This window comes from Myxocyprinus asiaticus, chromosome 31 (assembly GCF_019703515.2).
Source record: "Myxocyprinus asiaticus isolate MX2 ecotype Aquarium Trade chromosome 31, UBuf_Myxa_2, whole genome shotgun sequence".
Classification (NCBI taxonomy): Eukaryota; Metazoa; Chordata; class Actinopteri; order Cypriniformes; family Catostomidae; genus Myxocyprinus; species Myxocyprinus asiaticus.
This window is the reverse complement of record NC_059374.1, coordinates 41,598,145-41,619,554: the sequence shown is the minus strand read 5'-3', so window position 1 is coordinate 41,619,554 and position 21,410 is coordinate 41,598,145. Positions and strand designations below refer to the sequence as shown.

Here is a 21,410-nt window from a genome sequence, read left to right as displayed (position 1 = left end):
TCACCCGGGGGTGTGTTTGCATATGTGCGTGGGTGCCTACATTGGTGCAATGGTGTTAAAATGCATTTCTTAAGATGAGATTTTTTTCTGATTATGTTTACCTGGAGTCAATAAAATTACACTTTTACATTTTCTCCATGAATGTTTCAGGGCCTAAAATGAACTGATTTCAGCAGGGATAGTATGTTTGCCTTCTGTTTACCATTTTTAATTATTCATTGATCATTACCATCATTAATTATTCAAAGTATCTGAAAAAATGGCAAATAATTATATGGGTGAATCTCATGCAAACATGTCCACGTCATGCTTTGCCCCAAAATAAAACAAAATAATAATAATAATTTGTAGTTGGCCTATATGGGTTTTTTTAATGGCCGATGCAGTGAGCAAATCTCACACAATTTAATATAGTATATAGCATATACAGTACATATAATTGCTAAAAAAAAAAAAAAATATTAAAGGAAAAAGCATTTAAAATGGGTACTGCAGTCCAAATTAAAAATATTGGAGAGAGTTGTCTCCCCCGCCCCCTCCTCCCCAGACTCAAAGCTCATGCGGGTTCCAAGTTGAGGACACGCAACAGGAACGAGCAAACTGACAATGGCAAGTGATGAGCCTTATACTGTAAGTTGATCAGCTAATGTATAAGTTTGCAATGTTTTTATTGTTTGCAAATTATAAACCAGCTCATGTGGATTTTTTTATAACTCTGTCAATGTTAGCTAGATGTATTGCTGGCTTCCATGGCTGCAGTGCACTGTGTTTGCCCGCTGGTTTCAAATCTGGCAACCCGGGGTGTCGAAATACTATTGGGAAATGGGCAGTGGGCGGGATCACACAGGCCAAAACACAAACAGAAATTCCGGCCCGGAACAGACATTGAAAGTAGAATATACTGGCTGTAGCATTGTTTTCAGAGAAGCCAGTATTTCAACTTAGCACGTTTCCTAAATCTCTGATAACATATTATGATAATGTTTTATTACAGTAAATATATTACATATTGCACCTTTAACTTTTATTTAGCACTATATTTATTAAAAATTTTATACAAAACTTTAACTTTGTATGGTTTTTTAATCTTAAAATAAAAAAAGCTTTTTAAAAAAAGAAAGTTTAAAAAAGTTTTAAAAGAGAGTTTTTAAAATGGTAGTTAGCAGTTCCCCTTCTGTCACTCACTCGATGTTGTGTCGATGTAGTGACACTAGGGGTCGATCTTGAGAGCCCGAGACACCTTCAGATCTTTGAGATTTTGCATGCCACTCCCCCAGACATACGGGTATAAAAGGGAGGCTGGAATGTGGATTCATTCAGATTTTTTCTTTGGAGCCAAGCGGTTGTATTTCAGTGAGCTGAATACTACTACTGATCCATTCACCTCTTCAGAAGCGTGTGCTGTTGGATATATGGCACATTCCAGCGGCTTTCTCTCCACTCTGCACTCCACTGCAGACTACGCCCCTGGGCGCTTCAACAGCGCTTTAAAAGAGTTTATTTCCTCTAAAGAGTATATTTCCTCTATTAGAGCAGGCACAGTGACGTTGAACGTCTTTTTAAAGACGTGTCTTTTTAAAGATGCCCTTCCATCTCTGTGCAGTTCCTGGATGTGGTCGTTACCTCTCCGCCTCTGACGGTCACGATCACTGCCTCACATGCCTGGGCCTAAATGGTTCGTGGATGATTCATGTTCTCATTGCAAGAACATGACCATGGCAACATTGCGGTCGCGGCTTTCCTTCTTTCGAGGGAAAGCCACTTCAGCTGTCCTCCCTGCTGGTCCTTCTACCTACTGGTACAAGGTCGCCCTGGTTGACGCTGAAGGCGATTCGGGGGCTTCAATGGGTACGGTTCCGCCGGGTAAACCCCCACGGACTGCCCACTCCCCGGTACGCTCGTTTGCACCCGTCTAGTTCTGGGATGAGACAGGCAGCTTGCCTCAGTGCCAGCCTAATGTCTCTTTCAGAGCTCGTGAGCCGGATGAGATGTCGATCGCTGCATCCGAGTGCGCCTTGGTGATGTCAGATGCCAAGGACTCGACTGGGCTGCCACCTTCGGGTTTGGCAGCCCAGTCTGAGGCTGACACGGAGCTGACCGCCATGATTGCCAGGGCCGCCGCGAGTGTTGGGCTTGAGTGGAACCCTCCACCTGCCCCTGAGCACTCGCGGATTGACGACTGGTTTCTGGGATCGGCGCGCCGCCCGCGGCCACGCCCCCCTCTAATCCCCTTCTTCCTGGAAGTGCACGATGAGCTGACGCGATCGTGGAGGCACCTTTCCCTGCCCGAACCCGATCCTTCAGTTTGTCTGCTCTCACTACCCTCGATGGTGGGGCGGCCGAGGGTTATGCCACCTGTGGCTGAACCTGTTTGAGATGAGGGATGCGGAAAAGGCGAGGTTCCTTAATGTGGCCATCTCCCAGGTTGACCTCTTTGGCAACACCGTTGAGGACTTTGCCCAGCAGTTCTCGGTGGTGAAGCAACAGACGGAGGCCATTCAGCACATCTTGCCCACTGGATCGTGGACGCCATCGCTTTGGCCTACCAGACCCAGTCCGTCCCCGCCCCCTTGCGGGTTTGAGCACACGCCACAAGGAGTCATTGCATCCTCGTGGGCACTGGCCAATGGCACCTCTCTAGCAGACATCTGTAGAGCAGCGGGCTAGGTAACACCCAATACCTTCAAGATTTTACAATCTCCGGGTTGAGCCGGTTTCATCCTGTGTTCTTTCAGGTACGAACAGGTAAGTTTCGTTACGCGGGGCAGCTGGCCGGGTGTACCGCTTGTGTATAGCGCCTTTCCCCTCCATGAGGTGAAGCCGTGCGCTCTTCTCTCCCATGCATGTTCACGACCTGTGAACCCAGGATGTCCTTCCTCCTAGCCCTCTGGCTCACGAATTCAGCGGAGGAATTCGTAGTCGGACCCAGTACGTGTGCTAATGTGCCCTGTACTGGGGTAAGTGCTCCACAGGTCTCGGTTACCCCGGTAACCTCCTGTGATGTATCTTCTGCGGTATGATCTCCCTTTTTCGGTAGACCCGCGTCTCCCTTGGCAGAGCCCTCTCTGGCCTGGTCGCTGTATTTGTAGAGCTCCTCCCCTACGAAGGGCAGGACCTATCGCCACACTTCTTCCATGTGCGGCCTTAGGCCCATATGACGTATTTGCTACTTTTTTACTCTCCCCTTCAGGTCAGGGTGTGTCCTCCGCTGGGTCTTTTCCCCCTTAAAGAATAGGAACGGAAAAGAACGCCTTCCCCGGCGCAGAATCTAATTTTCTGTGGAGAGAAAAACTTAGAGAGAAAAGGCCGCGGCTTGCGTGTACTAGATATATCTCCTTCCCCCCTCAGGGTTGTTGGGAACGCTGTTCCTACACTCACAGTAGCTTGCCTACATCTGCATTGGTAGTTCATGTAACACAGTTCAGCCATTGTGGCGTTTCGTATAGGGACCCCTACTGTCACTACATCGACACAACGTCGAGTGAGTGACAGAAGGGGAACGTCTTGGTTACTGTCGTAACCTCCGTTCCCTGATGGAGGGAATGAGACGTTGTGTCCCTCTTGCCACAGGCTGAACTACACCGCTGAAATGGCCGGACCTTATATCGGCTCCTGAGTGCAAAAACCTGAATGAATCCACATTCCAGCCTCCCTTTTATACCCATATGTCGGGGGAGTGGCATGCAAATTCTACTCGCCAATTCTCATTGGCCTTTTCTCAAAGATCTGAAGGTGTCTCGGGCTCTCAAGATCGACCCCTAGTGTCACTACATCGACACAACGTCTCGTTCCCTCCATCAGGGAACGGAGGTTACGACAGTAACCAAGACGTTTCTCCTGGTTTCTATTTAGTCATTGAATTTTAGTAATTTATTTGCACAAAGTAATTGTTAATATATTAGAAAAAAGTACGCACTAGCAATCACTTAATCTCACAAAAGGCCGAATCCATCTAGTTGTACATACAGTGCACATTGAATATGACATTTATGTGTTTACATTTAGCGCATGTAAAGTGCTTTCTCACAGCAGCATCGAGCAGCATCAGTCTACTGACAGCTATCCGTTTAACACGGCCCGGATCGCCTGCTTGGAGTGTCATGGACTGACCGTCACACAACATTCGTGAGTTAGAGGAACAGTGTTTTGATCGAGGCTGATAGTATGTAACAACAAAACAATCTGCAGTTGGATGTTTACATGTCTCAGACGCAAGGGCTTAGATTTGGCTCGAACATTGGGGGTTGCAGCGTGAAGCATCTGCCCATGTTTCCATTGATCATGCCCATGATACTCCCCCATCCTCCCAGAATCTACACTCCTGCTCAGACATCTCCTTCACATGCAAGCAGGTGATTTTTGGCACCCTCGTGGCTTTAGAAACTAATCGGCCAAACGGTAACATTTATCAGCTTTATCGGCCTTGGCGATATGTCGGTCGACCACTAATAATAATACAAGTCTTATAAGATGTTTCTTATAAGATGAAATATAAATGTTAGACTCCCAAACATTACTTTTGCAAATAGAATAGAATAGAAGAACAGGGAGCCCTGCAACAGATTACATAAAGAGACAGAAGCAATTGAGAGCCTAAATAGATAGAAGAACTGTGGCGAATTCTCCAAGAAGCTTGGAACATCCTATCTGCCAACAACCAAGAAAAACTGTGTCCAGGTGTATCTAGGAGAATTGGTGCTGTTTTAAAGGCAAAGGTGGTCACACCGAATATTGATTTAGCTTTTTTATGTTTACTGGACTTTGTATGACATTAAGTGATAAATGAAAACTATTTATGGCATTATTTTTGAAGACATCCTCACTATGCAACATTTTTCACAAGTGCCTAAAACTTTTGCACAGTACTGTATATTAAATTATATTTTACATAAAGAAAATGAAGCCTACTTTTTGGATAATTATACAGTATGTCTTTTTTGTTGTTGTTTTACATTGTGACATTACTTTTATGACTATTAACCACATTTCCCCTCAAATTCTCATTTCAGTAATGTGTCTGGATGTTTTATTCTCAATGGCCTTCAGATTCTTCATATGGAAATATAGCAATTTTTACTATAACACAGAAAAATAATTACTGTAATACATATTTTTTTTAAATCAGAAAACAATTAAAGAGAATAATGATGTATAAATACTTCAAAATGTAAAAAACAAAGGTTTCAAAAACAAAGGATTTACTGAGAGAGCAACACAGACACACACACAACAATAGTATCACACAGATGCAATAGCCTGCAGCAAGCCAGGTACAAAGCTTGAAGTGTTTTAGTGTGTTTGTGCACTGAAAGTAAGTGTGTGTGTGTGTGTGCGTGTGTGTGAGTGTGTGTGTGAGTGTGCATGTGTATATACTTGGTTACTTTGGCAACACATTATGCCTGATTTACTGCAACAGAAATAGTTTGATGATTCATTCTGCAAAGGACCAACCAGCAGAGAGTTTTCTCTGTCACACACACACACACACACACACACACACACACACACACACACACACACACACACACACACACACACACATGTTGGTGCATCTATCATTATGAGGACTCTCCATAGACATAATGATTTTTATACTGAATAAACTATAGATTCCATCCCCTAACCCTAACCCTACCCTTAAACCTAACCCTCACACACACACACACACACACACACACACACACACACACACGATGTTATGTATTAGAGGTTAGAAAGTCAGTTCCAAACTCTTCTTCACTCAATCTGAGTTTTAAGGATTCAAAGTTTCAAAGATAACTTAAAGTAAACAAAGTTTACAACATGAATTGCAATCAAAAGTCAAGAGATTTCTAACATAAACATTTCTTAGATTTTCGCCGAAGACCAAAGGATCTGAGTGACAGTATGCTATTCATATTCATTTTAAACATGAGAAACATCTGAGACAAAGTTGATACTCCAATGAAATGTAACAGGGAAACTCCTTTAAGCCTCCTTAAGAGAAACCTCTGAGCAATTACACAGAAATGTTTTGTTGTATTGTACTTGCAGTTTCTTTCTTTGGGTGAATGTGTGTTTCTGTATACTGTACCTGACACTACTGAGTTATCAACACCTGCCATCAAACATATCAGCACATTAAACTGCGCTAACTGTTTGCATTATTTCTATCTCTCTCTCTCTCTCTCTCTCTCTCTCTCTACGGCAGTAAAAATCTCATTCCAGGAAGGCATATAACTTTATTGGCAGTCATAGTAAAGCCCTGTTGCCATGGTTCATCTATGACTGACAGCTGTGTCGTCATGGTAATGATAACCGCAAGTCAATTTGCTAAAAGTAGGCTGATCATGACTTCTTTCCGAGCCGATCCCTCTCAAGAAAAGTGTTTGTGGTGTGAAGCATTTAAAAACCTCAAAGACCTCAAAGCAGTGGGTGTGTTTTCAAGACACAAAGGCTATGTTTCTAATGGCATGCTGTTTCTGCTGCATATATACTGTGCACAGTGAATTTTCTGTAAGCATGGGCGACCCAGATGACCTACTACATTTCCCAAAATGTGCAGTATACAACCAAGCTCTCATAATGCAATGTGCTCCAAATGTCAATTTCCTGTGTGACAAACAAACCAGGCGAGATATCAGTCGCTATTTTTATCATCTCTTTCTTTACTCATTATTTGCTTAGACTTCAAAAAGTCAATTTTATATAAAATTGGATTAATAATTACAGTCTTTACTTCTGAGATGATAACTGGACGCCAGTCGCTGAATGAAACAGGGTACTTAATGCAGTAATGTGACAATTCAGAAAAATGGTCAGAAAATGTATTGTTTTAAAAGTGAATCTCTGTATACTGCATTTTATTATAAGTATACTTCATACTTTAAATAGTATACTATATGTGTGTGTATACAAATATATATATATACACACACACACACACAGGGGTGTAAAGTAATGCTTAAGTATTATTTTCGGGGATTTGTACTTTACTCGAGTACAATTTAAACCGAATACTTGTACTTTTACTTAATTACTTTAAGTAATTACTTTTTACTCCGTACAATTTTATGTAAACTTGAAAAGTTCTCATTACATTTTTGCAGATCATTTTCTTTTCTCTTCCTGGACTGAAGCCGGCTTTTCACTGCATCCGACAAATGACAGATTGACAAACGTCAGAGTGTCGAACAGCGGCTGTGTGGAGTTCTGACCATTTCGGATCTGATTTGAGCTTTGTTTACTTTAAAATATTTGTGCGACTAGACCGTATGTGACGGCCCGACTGAATGTGATGAATTCATTCAAAACTATGAGCACGAAGTGAGAAACACTGATGGTTTTTGTCCTAAACTTTATTCTACACCTGCTACTTCTACAGATTGGACAGTTATAAAGTCAAAAATGATCATTCACTTTGCAAATACAGTATATATATAAACAAAAGGCTTTGGTAATGAAATGTGTATGTCATGTATTTCTACTCACTATTTGCTGAATTATTATTGTTGTTGATGTTGATGCTAGGCAACTATTAATTATAATAATAATAATATAACCAGCAATGAAAATGATGTTAATAATGATAATAAAAATAATGGAATCTGAGTAAATATTAATCATCAATCTGCTCAGCAGCAAGGTTTGGTAGAAAACCTCAGAAAACAATACACAAAACCAACAACATTACTAACTTTCTCCAAAGCTGATTTTGATTTTTTTAAAACTTTCTCTATGTCTCAAGGGGCTGGGTGCTCTGACATCGCAATTCGTGACTGCCCTCTCCCATACAACGAACACTGCGTAACTGTGGCAATGTTTTTGCAAAATAAAATGATGTGGTTCATTACATGTATTGCGGCAGTTCTGAAGTGAAATGTTCACCGTGTGGCGCTAAAAGCGAGTGAAATGTTCTCCCGAACAGATGAGGTTTTTAAGGTTAATGTTATATCAACATTTAAATCAACAAATCCGACCTCTCTACCCTAAACCTTGAACCTAAACAAAACCGATAGTGCCATAAAAAGCAAATGTGAGATGAAAAACTAAATTTCTGAAGCAACCACGCAATTTTGTGGTGCTTCTATAACACTTTGGGCTTACATGTTGACTCGCGTGCTCTTCAGCACTCGTACCCCGGTGCTTTATGTCAAAAGTTCAACACTCTTTGAGCTACCGTGCAGTTTGATCACACTCAAACAAGCTTGTAAATGTAGTTGGTTATATAATGCAAAGGTTAAAATTAGTCATGCGCTATAGTAAAAGTGTTTAGTTGTCATAAGAATGCATTGTGTGAGGAACAAGGCGAAAAGTAAATGTTCATGAAATGATAATCTGACGTTTCACGTTTATCTGACAATAAAAAGGTGACTTAACTATCCAAACGAATTTCATTCTAGCTAGGAAAAAAAGTTACTTTTTACTTTTTAAATATTTAACTTTATGGGGCCTGGGTAGCTCAGTGGTAAAAGACGCTGGCTACCACCCCTGGAGCTCGCTAGTTGGAATCCCAGGGCGTGCTGAGTGATTCCAGCCAGGCTTCCTAAGCAACCAAATTGGCCCGGTTGCTAGGGAGGGTAGAGTCACATGGGGTAACCTCCTCATGGTCGCTATAACGTGGTTCGTTCTCGGTGGGGCACGTGGTGAGTTGAGCATGGATGCCGCGGTGGATGGCGTGAAGCCTCCACACGTGCTATGTCTCCGTGGCAACGCGCTCAACGAGCCACGTGATAAGATGCGCGGGTTGGCGGTCTCAGACATGGAGGCAACTGGGATTCGTCCTCCACCACCTGGATTGAGGTGAATCACTACGTGACCACGAGGACTTAGAGCGCATTGGGAATTGGGCATTCCAAATTAGGGAGAAAAGGGGAAAAAATAAAAATAAAAAAATACTTAAGTTTATGCGAATACTTTTTTATTTCCACTCAAGTATGTTTCTCTCTAGATACTTGGACTTTTAATTGAGTACAATTTTCACTAAGTATCCATACTTTCACTTAAGTATAATTTCTGAGTACTTTTTACACCCCTGTATATATATATATATATATATATATATATATATATATATATATATATATATATTGGTCAATGATGTGACGCAAAACAAAACAAAACAAAAAGAATAATCGTATAATAATAATAATCTTTTATTAATATTTATTTAAAAAAATAAGCAGTGAAGCAATATTATTTTAAGATATTATTAATATTTGAAAAACATTTGTCTATCCAATTAAAGTCATGTGGTGTAACCAAAACATAAGTTGCAATTTTGTTGTTTATGTTGACAAAAACTATAAAACTGTCCTGAAGCAAAACCAGCTGAGAAGCACTTAGCAAAATCACAAAGTCAAGAGGTCAGTTGGCTTTCTCTCTTTCATACGCTCTCTCTATCTCTATGTGGAGTGATGTGTGTTTAGTCTCTGGCTGAGTGTGTGTGTTTGGGTTTAAATCAATCTGTGTCTGACCTGTAGAGCCAATGGCTACTGCACCTCTCTCTCTCTCTCTCCATCTGTTGTGATTAATAGCTCTGTTGCTATTACAATCCTATAGTGGTTTTATTAAACTTAACTTTGTTTAGAGTGCACGGCAAAAACCATAAGACCAGTGACATCACCAGCGGCAGGTATTCTCAATATGAAACAGGCTTATGACATAATAGAAAATTAAGGCAGCAATCATGATGCCAGCTTACAATAGAAGTATGAGGCTCAATACCAAATTGCATACTTCTACTAAAGTAGTACTGCTTGCAGTAAAGTATGTACTTTAAAGTCAACATACAAACAAAATGAAGCCTATTTACTTTTTAAACACATATTACTGGTCTTACTGTGAACGACTCACCGGTGCACGCTATGTAACGACTTTCCTTTTCGGCTGACATCAACAACCCCTTTTATTATATCAACTCTTCCCCTATAAACACCTATCATATAGGGGAAACTTTTCACAATCAGTTCCTGATGGACAAAATCAAGTCCTGCCCAAAACGTTTTCACTCTGAAATACTGTACATCACATTGCAGTAAAATGGGTTGCAAATGATGTTTTACACATACAGTATAAACTTCTCAGCCTTTTCTCTTTATTTAGGCTGCTTTGGGAGAGTTTCCTTTTCAAATAAATTTAGTTGTGGCTGGTGTTAGCGTTAAATGTTGACTTCTCTCACTTATTATCTATTTAAATAAATGTATACAGAAATATAAAAATGCATATCATTTATATTATATCCATATTTTTACTAAAGTCTATGACATCATTAAATTGGTCTGTCGTTTCGCCAGCCAATCGCTGCATTGTTGATCATGGTTTTGAGTATCGATACATGTGCGCTTTTCAGTAAACACAAGAATGCGCAATTATCTCAGACAACTCAATCCAGACATACTAATCATATCAAAGTGTGTGTTAAAAGAAACAAATTAGCTGGAGAGGAAATATCACGATTAGAAGATCTGGAATACGTCATATCGTCTCAAAATGATTTTCACGTGGCTTCTTGTACGGGCTTTGGAAGTTTCCTGTTTCCTACAAACTAGAGGTGCTAAAACAACAATGAATTTTATTCACTTTTTGACGTACTCACAAATTCTGCTATTCAAAAATTTACGTTGAAATAACTTGGACTGATGGCTTCAACAGAAGCATATACCATAATATAACAACCTCAGGGCTCACGGTAGGTCAGTCTTAAACCCTTTAATCTCTGAAGGTATTTTAAAGATGTCCTGTTTCAGTGGCATACCCAAAATTAAAGGCTTATATCTCGAAGCAAAAACAAAACAATACAAACAAGGGGGGTTAAGTGTTTGGTATAATTGTATAGAAAACTTTTCAGATTTCTGAATGATATAGATTATGATACATTCTGAGACTCTCGGCCTAAGAAACTGCTGAAAAATCACAAAATAAAACTGAGACAAAAATGTATTTTTTTAAAATTATTTTCTTATTTGACATTAAATATCTATATTTATAAATAAGGTGGCTCCGAAAAAAATGAAAAATATTTTTTTTGTTCCCAATCATGTCAACTGTACCTGAGAAAAATTTTGTGATGATACGACAAAGCAATCAAACGTTACAAAAATAATTTATCATAGTGTTCAAAAACATCTCCCAGTGTCCAAAAGCCTCTCCAAACAAATAAAATATATTAATTGTACATAATAACTAATTACACATGCAAACACAACAATGACTAAAGGTTTTCATAGCATGCAGACATGATTTTAGTAATGAGATTTTACAGAATGAGTTTCATTCTGTGCCATTCGAGTCATCATTGAGTCTGTGTCGTGTATTTGGCGCCATCTCCTGGTGGCCATATGTAACATTGTGCTTCATGTGGATTATCTAATGATCTGTGCATCTGATTACCTTGTGTGAGGGCTCATTTAAAAGATAATCACCTCCTCTAAGTAATGGTTTGTGATATTTTATGTTCTTTTTATGTTTTGTGAATTTATGAGCGAAAATGCAGCATATAAGCAACACCAACATAATTGTTGAAGACATATACTTAGCAATTACTTGATATATTTTTGTCTGTGACTAAAACAAATAGGCTGGTTGTATTGTACTCTTTGAGAGATTTCCAACAACACATGACACATGACTATTTGAAGAGTTTTAACTGATTACAATAATATATACAGTGCCATATATATATATATATATATATTATCAAAACGGGACAATTCTAATTTGTCTGCAAATTTTAAAGAACTTGTTCAGTTTTGGTCATAATGTCTACATGCATTGAAAAGTAGAGTAGAGCTTCTAAGTTCTAAGCTTTCAAACGATACCTATTTTGTGTTGGTTAAGATTGTAGTTATTAATATTTTACTGATTCTTATTTTCTCCAAGCTTTTTTTTTTTTTAGCTAAAAGGGTTAAAGGTTTATAAGTTATTGTTAATAATACATGCTCTTATGGAAAAAATGAATGGGATTTTACTTCCGGATCCAGAATGTTACTGTGTTTTTCAAAGAATCAGAACATACAGTTTGTAAACAACTGAAAGCGAGTTAGCCCTGCACTGAATTGTGGCAGATTTTACAAAGCTGAGCATCACAGAGTGCTGACAAAAGGTCACAGGTCCACTGGTGTATTAAATTTAGAAGTTTTAAGAGAGTGACATAAGTGTTAACGAAGAGACAGTGCAGACTGTACTGCTTTTTCCTCACACCCCTAAAGGTGCTGTTAAAAATTACACACACACACACTTAAGCTCAAACACCTTGAGGCTGTGTTAAAAAAGATTCTTTCTTCTTTTCCCACAGGACTAAAACAGTCATGGAAAACAACACTTTAAAAGCAATTTCTTTTAACAGAGCAATAGAGAGAAACAGAGAGAGAGATGATACAGATACTGTAGCAGTAAGTGAGCTATCTCTGAAGTTATTCAATGAAAGAAATAAGAGGTCAGTAGTGTTCAAGATGAATCACACTTTTGCCTTTTTTTAATCCGAAACAGACAGACAAATGGTGTCAAAGAATAGTGACTGATGCAAGCATTTATTTAGAGGTGAAGTATGTAATTTATGCACCTCTAGTGGCACCAAATGGAATAGAGCGCAACAATTTTTCAGCCATACTGGTTCTGGAAGTGTTTTTCCCATTCATTTCTTATATATGGATTTGATAAAATCCTTCATAAAAGAGTTATAAGCCATGAACCAAACCAGCTAGCTCCAAGGTGAATCATAACATTACAAACTTTGATTTGAAACAAAGTATTTGAAAGTCGGGCAGAAAAAAAAGATACAAGACTGTGTGTTTAACGTCTTTAAAGAGGGAATGAACTACAATCCCATGAAGCATTGTGAATGACGTACTGTAATTGAATATGAAACGATGGAAAAATACAAACCTATTGATTTAAAGTTTAAGTACATAATCAATATTTTTGAATTTCATTGAAAAAATATTCAGATATATAAAAATATATACTGTTAGTAGCTTGAGAGTGTAGGGAGACCAACTCGATTACGTCATAGTGCGTCAAGTTGAAGTCCACTGTCGTATTGACTAGCTAAATAAAAAACCAAAAAACCTTAATCTTCTACCTTTAATTTTTTTTTAATTTTTTTAATTAATAATGTCTTTGTTTCTACATAGTTAATATAAGTTTCTTTAAATATTATATACAGATATAGAACTTGACAAGACAAACTTTGATGTTGGCTTGACAAAGTCTAGCGCTGAAGTTTAAAATAGTTTTAAAAGCTTGATGTTTGAAGGTTTTACAGGCCCTAGAGTCCGTTCGATAGATAGAATGATAGAACGTTAGATATACAGTGCATTCAGAATGTATTCACACCCCTTCATTTTTTCACATTTTGTTATGTTGCAGCCTTATGCTCAAAATGCTTTAAATTATTTATTTTTTCACATCAATCTTCACTCCATACCCCATAAAGACAAAAAAAAAAAAAAAAGATTTTTGGTTAATTTGCAAATTTATTAAAAGAAAAACTGAAATATCACATTGACATAAGTATTCAGACCCTTTACTATGACACTTGAAATTTAGCTCAGGTGCGTCCCGTTTCTCTGGATCATCTTTGAGATGTTTCTACACTTTGATTGGAGTCCACCAGTGGCAAATTCAATTAATTGGACAAGATTTGGAAAGGCACACACCTGTCTATATAAGCTGTACAGCTGAAAATGCATTTCAGAGCAAAAACCAAGCCATGAGGTCAAAGGAACTGCCTGCAGAGCTCAAAGACAGGATTGTGTTGAGGCACAGATCTGGGGAAGGCTACGAAAAATGTTGGCTGCATTGAAGGTTCCCAAGAGCACAGTGACCTCCATAATTCTTAAATGGAACAACCAGGACTCTTCCTAGAGCTGGCCACCCGGCCAAACTGAGCAATTGTGGGAGAAGGGTCTTGGTAAGAGAGGTGAAGAAGAACCTGATGGTCACTCTGGTTGAGCTCCAGAGATCATGTGTGGAGATGGGAGAAACTTGCAGAAGGACAACCATCACTGCAACACTCCACCGATCTGGGCTTTATGACAGAGTGGCCAGACGGAAGCCTCTCCTCAGTGCAAGACACATAAAAAAGCACCTAAAGGACTCTCAGACTATGAGAAACAAGATTCTCTGGTCTGATGAAACAAAGATTGAACTGTTTGGCCTCAATTCTAAGCGTCATGTCTGGTGGAAACAAGGCATCGCTCATCACCTGCACAATACCATCCCAACGGTGAAGCATGGTGGTGGTAGCATAATGCTGTGGGGGTGTTTTTCAGGGGCAGGAACTGGGGGACTGGTCAGGGTTGAAGGAAAGCTGAACGCAGCAAAATACAGAGATATCCTAAATGAAAACCTGGTCCAGAGTGCTCAGGACCTCAGACTGGGCCGAAGGTTCACCTTCCAACAGGACAATGACCCTAAGCACACAGCAAAGACAACATAAGAGTGGCTTAGAGACAACTCTGTGAATGTCCTTGAGTGGCCCAGCCAGAGCCCGGACTTGAACACAATCGAACATATCTGGAGAAACCTGAAAATGGCTGTCCACCGACGGTCCCCATCCAACCTGACAGAGCTTGAGAGGATCTACAGAGAACAATGGCAGAAAATCCCCAAATCCAGGTGTGTAAAGCTTGTCGCATCTTACCCAAAAAGACTTGAGGCTGTAATCGCTGCCAAAGGTGCTTCAACTAAGTACTGAGTTAAAGGTCTGAATACTTATGTCAATGTGATATTTCAGTTTTTTATTTTTAATAAATTTGCAAAGTTATCAAAAATCTTGTTTTTGCTTTGTCATCATGGGGTATGGAGTGTAGATTAATGTGAAATTGTTTTTTTTTTTATATTTTAAAGCATTTTAGCATAAGGCTGCAACATGAAAAAATGTGAAAAAAATGAAGGGGTCTGAATACTTTCTGAATGCACTGTATAGATAGATAGACAGATAGATAGACAGACAGACAGACAGACCAACAGACAGACAGATAGATAGATCGAACAAACAAACAATAGATAGACAGATAGAAAGAAGCTTAAATGTGCTGTAACATTTTTTCATGGAAAGGTATGCAAAAATCTTTCCTACTCCCTGAAAGATATTAATGAAATAAGTGTCCTGAGATATCTCACCGGTCTCTGTGACAGCTCTAGACTCTTTAAACAGCAAACAAAAATGTGTCCGTGGGCTGCGGTTTCTGATGCTTTCTGCCTGGCAATCATTTTGTGCATTCTCATAGTATTGTAGTTTCAGCAAAATATTGAGTCGTAATGCCATTTTTATGCCATTTTGTTCATTAGAGTTGTCAGTTGAGAGCGCTATTTTACTGCTGTTGTTTATAAAAACCACTTCTGCTCTCTGTCAATCTCAGTAAAGCTCATTTAGTGTCTTTGATGTGCGGGGTTTTGGAAATAGGTGGTGTGGCTAATCCAACGGCTCAGCTTGTGGAAATTCTAGAACGGCTAAAATCGCTTAAAGCTGTTTGAACATTCCACCATAAAGTGCTGTAAGCGATTTTAGCCATTCTACTTCCACGAGACTGAGCCGTTGAATTATCCACGCCCCCTCTTTCCAAAACCCCACACTCCAAAAATACCAAATGAGCTTTATTGAGACCGACATGAGCAGAAACGGTTGTTTAAAACAACAGCTGCAAAATAGCGCCCTCCACTGACAACTCTTATGAACAACATGGCTTAAAAATGGCATTAAGCCTCAATAATTTGCTGCAACTACAATACTATGAGAATGTGCAAAAATGATTGACAGGTCAAAAGTGTCATAGTCCGCGGACACATTTTTGTTCTTCTGTTTACAGTCTAGAGCTGTCACAGAGAGCGGTGAGATATATTACAACACTTATTTCATTAATATCTTTCAGGGAGTAAATTTTGCATACCTTTCCATGACAAAATTGCTTACAGCACCTTAATGTAAGCCTAAGGGATTTTTGACCATCCGTTACAGAAAAATTTGAGTCATAGCAACCAGAGCCAGAACAGTCTGAAGGTCTGAGCCAAATTTGGTGGATGTGGCCTGAAAGCTTTAGGAGGTGTTACAATTGGAAATTTTGGTCTTGGTTTAGGGATTTTGGAAAAGCCCTTAACAACTTTAAGTGTTTTTAAAGCCAACATAATAATAGACTAATAACATAATACATGTTATTTTTTCTGCAAACCATTCTCTTTGATATCTGTCCATCTTGGTCTGCAAAGTACTTTTACTAACTTTTGTCTGAGTCTCCATGGTAACTGTACATGGCTGATTTGTGAGTAGAGAGTGATGTTCAGTCTATAAATAGCTGGAAAGACTGTTCGTCCTTCCATTAATTTGTCTGTCGATGAATTAGACAGTAAATCAGGATGGGCAGATTAGCCTCTGATGGGCAGATTAGCCTCTGACAGCTCAATGCACTGAACAGATCTTTCACAATCTCATATAATTTTTACAGTAATATACACCGATCAGCCACAACATTAAAACCACCTGTCTAATATTGTGTAGGTCCCTCTTGTGCCACTAAAACAGCACCAACCCGCATCTCAGAATAACATTCAGAGATTATATTCTTCTCACCACAATTGTACAGGGCGGTTATCTGAGTTACCGTAGACTTTGTCATTTCGAACCAGTCTAGTCATTCTCTGTTGACCTCTCTCATCAACAAGGCGTTTCCATCCACAGAACTGCCGCTCACTGGATGTTTTTTGTTTTTGGCACCATTCGGAGTAAATTCTAGAGACTGTTATGTGTGAAAATCCCAGGAGATCAGCAGTTACAGAAATACTCAAACCAGCCCATCTGGCACCAACAATCATACCACAGTCCAAAACACTGAGATTACATTTTTTCCCCATTCTGATGGTTGATGTGAACATTAACTGAAGCTCCTGACCCGTATCTGCATGATTTTATGCACTGCTGCCACACGATTGGCTGATTAGATAACCGCATGGATGATTGTTGGTGCCAGATGGGCTGATTTTATTTTTTATTTTTTATTTTTTTTTCTCCCCAATTTGGATTTCCCAATGCGCTCTAGGTTCTCATGGTGGCGTAGTGACTCGCCTCAATCCGGGTGGCGGAGGACAAATCTCAGTTGCCTCCATGTCTGAGACCGTCAATCCGCGCATCTTATCACGTGGCTTGTTGAACGCATTATGGCATCCACGCACAACAACCACGCGCCCCACCGAGAGCGAGAACCACATTATAGCGACCATGAGGAGGTTACCCCATGTGACTCTACCCTCCCTAGCAACCGGGCCAGTTTGGTTGCTTAGGAGACCTGACTGGAGTCACTCAGCACACCCTGGATTCGAACTCGTGACTCCAGGGGTGGTGGTCAGCATCAATACTCGCTGAGCTACCCAGGCCCCCCAGATGGGCTGATTTGAGTATTTCTGTAACTGCTGATCTCCTGGGATTTTCACACACAACAGTCTCTAGAATATACTCCGAATGGTGCCAAAAACAAAAAAAAAAACATCCCTCCATTAGGTTTCTCTACTACATAACATTTTACAAAGACACACAGAAAAAAAACTGTTATAATGAAAATAAAAAAAGCGACAAAAAGAGGAACAGGAACAGTCTGTTTGATCCTGTTGAGTTTGTCATTCATAGAAAGCAACTGTATGCACAACATTATAAAATTACATCAAAGAACAGACAAACTAACAGTGTGTGTGTGTCTGTTGAAATCAAATAGTCCTTTGAAGATGAAACTCTGACTACTGGAGTCCCTTTCTATCTTTCTGTCTCTCATAGTAACGTGGAAAAAAGGCAACAGTGTTAATCTCACAAACCCGCCAAGAGCATGTCCAGGTTACATTTCACCCCAAAATCAAAAGAAAATATACTTTGCCTAAAGAAAACTAAGCCTATTTTAGGACCTTAAAGATCATTTACGTTGTGACATAATTTTTATAATACAGGGGAGACCGGGGCTAGTTGTCACATATTTCTCAGTGTAGGTTTATATTTAAAAGTCAGTTTCTGGGGGGCCTGGGTAGCTCAGCGAGTATTGATGCTGACTACCACCCCTGGAGTCACGAGTTTGAATCCCAGGGCATGCTGAGTGACTCCAGCCATGTCTTCTAAGCAACCAAATATGCCCAGTTGCTAGGGTGGGCAGAGTCACATGGTGTAACCTCCTCGTGGTCACTATAATGTGGTTCTCACTCTCGGTGGGGCGCGTGGTGAGTTGTGCATGAATGCCGTGGACAATAGCGTGAGCCTCCACATACTGTGAGTCTCCACGGTAACGCACTCAACAAGCCACATGATAAGATTCGTGGTTTGACTGTCTCAGACACGGAGGCAACTGAGATTCTTCCTCCGCCACCCAGACTGAAGCGAGTCACTATGCCACCACGAGGACTTAGAGCACACTGGGATTTGGGTATGCCAAATTGGGGAGAAAAAGGGGAGAGAAAAAAAAAACAACAACAAAAAAAGTCAGTTTCTGCATAGCCACATAGCTTGGCAGAAACTTGGCTACAAAAAAAGCTTGTGAACATTATTGCCCAGTAAAAAAGATATAGTTCATTGAACCATCAAAATTCTTTAAACAACCTTTTAACTATAATAAATAATGATGAGGCACAAAACGATTAATGAAAAAAAAAAGAAAAAGAAAAATGTTACATACAAAAATATCCAAACATTGGTTTGACCAACAAACATTGTTTCTCACCTACATACACACACAAAATCAATCAATCAATCAGTCAGTCAGTCTGTCTGTCTGTGGATACAATCATAAGTATATTTATATATAAACACACACACACACACATATATATATATATATATATATATATATATATATATATATATATATATATATATATATATATTATAGATAAAATCATTGTATTGTTTTTTAATTGTAATACAGTAACTATAACATGACCAACATCAAATTTTATTAGTAGAAGTTATAATGTATTATAGCTATTTTTATTATATATATATTAGCTATGGTTTAAGTAAAGTGACAAAAGCAATGTGTTCTTATTAACATCCATAAGATATTTTTACGTGGTTATAAGAAATTACAATACGTTAGATTTCTTTTAACCTTGTAGCTTTACATGTGTTTTACTTCCTGTCTCAAAATTTACATCGAGAATGTGTGTTCCTTTTCGTATTCTATGATTATTTTTTATAAATTATATTATATAAGCTTGACTTAACATTATACGTTTATGTTATGACTGTATATAAAAAGAAATTGCTTTTGTAACTTTAAGCAGGTCAAGACCACTTATAATGATATATGATCACGCCAATCCTTATGACTGTTTACACTGTGCTGCTTTTGTAGACAGCACTTTTAAAATACCTAAAATATACTGTTTTACATTACAACTATTGAGGATAAAATTGGATATTTATTGTGTTATAATGCATTATACTCTTTAAGGTATAATTATGAATAAGTTAAGTGTTATAATGTATTATAACTGTAGTTACATTTATTTATGAGAAGTTTTAACATATTATAAGACGTATTATGAGACATTATGAATATATTATAATGAACAAAATCTCAAGTATAAAACTTTTGGACACAGTAATGAGAATTTGGAGGGAAAATTTTCATGAATATAATGGTCCAAAAGTATTTTTTATTTTTTTTTTCTTTATGCAAAATATAATTTCTTTATATTTTTTCTTTTGCTTTTAAAGTGAAACGTGGCCCTGACTTTTTTTTCTCTCTTTCTCTCTGTATTTCTGTCTTGTCCGTTATTTTTGTGCACTTACGGTAATTACAGTACAATGTACAGTATGCCTATGCCATGCCAGCTTCTATGGCAATTTTAATGGCAAAATCCAGGTACAAATTTAAAACTGGTAAAACAATTAAAAACCTGTTTAAACATGTTTAAGCTATGCTTTTTATAAAAACTCTAAGATTAAACCTGGATTCAGAAGGTATCTGCAGATTAAAACTAATTTCTCAGAGGACCAGAAATACAACACTGAATTGAATATTTCTCTCTCTCTCTTTCTCTCTGCAGTCTGTTCGCAGTATTCCCGTGGTGTCTTCGCGATATTCGGTCTATACGATAAGCGTTCGGTACACACTTTGACATCGTTCTGCAGTGCACTCCACATCTCCCTGGTAACACCCAGTTTCCCCGTGGAGGGCGAGACACAGTTCGTGCTACAGCTACGGCCGTCCATCCGGGGGGCGCTACTGAGCCTTCTAGACCATTACGACTGGAAACGATTCGTATTCCTGTATGACACAGACCGAGGTAAGAGACATTCATAAACACGGACATGTACATGCACTGCATGCTTATTGATTGTACCAGTTTGAACTGCGTCTTTTTTTTTTTTTTACATATAGGAAAATGTGTAAATGGAGCTGAGAGTACTATACTCGAATTGGTAGAGCTGAAAGCCTCATGAAATTAACCAAAATATTTAAGAAACAAACATGCAGTGACTCCAGCCAGGTCTCCTAAGCAACCAAATTGGCCCGGTTGCTAGGGAGGGTAGAGTCACATGGGGTAACCTCCTCGTGGTCATGATTAGTGGTTCTCGCTCTCAGTGGGGCGTGTGGAAAGTTGTGCGTGGATTGTGGAGAGTAGCATGAGCCTCCACATGCTGTGAGTCTCCGCGGTGTCATGCACAATGATAAGTGATAAGATGTGTGGATTGACGGTCTCAGAAGCGGAGGCAACTGAGACTTGTCCTCCGCCACCCGGATTGAGGTGAGTAACTGCGCCACCACGAGGACCTACTAAGTAGTGGGAATTGGGCATTCCAAATTGGGAGAAAAAGGGGAGAAAAAAATAAAAATAAAATAAAAAATACACATTTTTGTTTGCTGGTTATAGAGTCAAGAGCTGTCACAGAGACAGGTGAAATATCTTATGACACTTTTTTCATTAATATCTTTAAGGGAGTAGGAAATGTTTTTTCCTTAAATCGCTTACAGCACCTTTAATTCACTCCACTCATGAACGACCAAGCTTAAAGTGACACTTATTATAATACTAGGTTTTGTGGAATTTGATATGACTTTAATCTATAGAAAATGTGAAATTATTGATAGTTCACCCAAAAATGAAAATTCTCTCATCATTTACTCATCCTCATGCCATCCCAGATGTATATGACTTTCTTTCTTCTGCTGAACACAAATGAAGATTTTTAGAAGAATATCTCAGCTCTGTAGGTCCATACAATACAAGTGAATGGTGTCCAGAACTTTGAAGCTCAAAAAAGCATATAAAGGCAGAATAAAAGTAATCCATACAACTCCAGTGGTTAAATCCATTTCTTCAGAAGTGATATGATAGGTGTGAGTGAGAAACAGAACAATATTTAAGTCCTTTTTCACTATAAATTCTCCTCCCTGCTCAGTTAATCTCCGCTTTTACTTTCACATTCTTCTTCTTGTGTTTTTGGTGATTCA

The 21,410-nt window shown here is 38.9% G+C and overlaps 1 protein-coding gene across 5 annotated transcripts in view; it reads left to right on the top strand.

The window, feature by feature from the left end:
- LOC127422584 (glutamate receptor 4-like) overlaps positions 1–21,410 on the top strand; it is a 130,498-nt gene that overhangs the window by 14,354 nt on the left and 94,734 nt on the right. For all 5 annotated transcript variants that reach the window (XM_051666236.1, XM_051666234.1, XM_051666238.1 and 2 more), the window contains exon 3: positions 20,002–20,241. In XM_051666236.1, the coding sequence (XP_051522196.1) occupies positions 20,002–20,241 (240 nt within the window). The remainder of the gene's footprint in view (positions 1–20,001; positions 20,242–21,410) is intronic.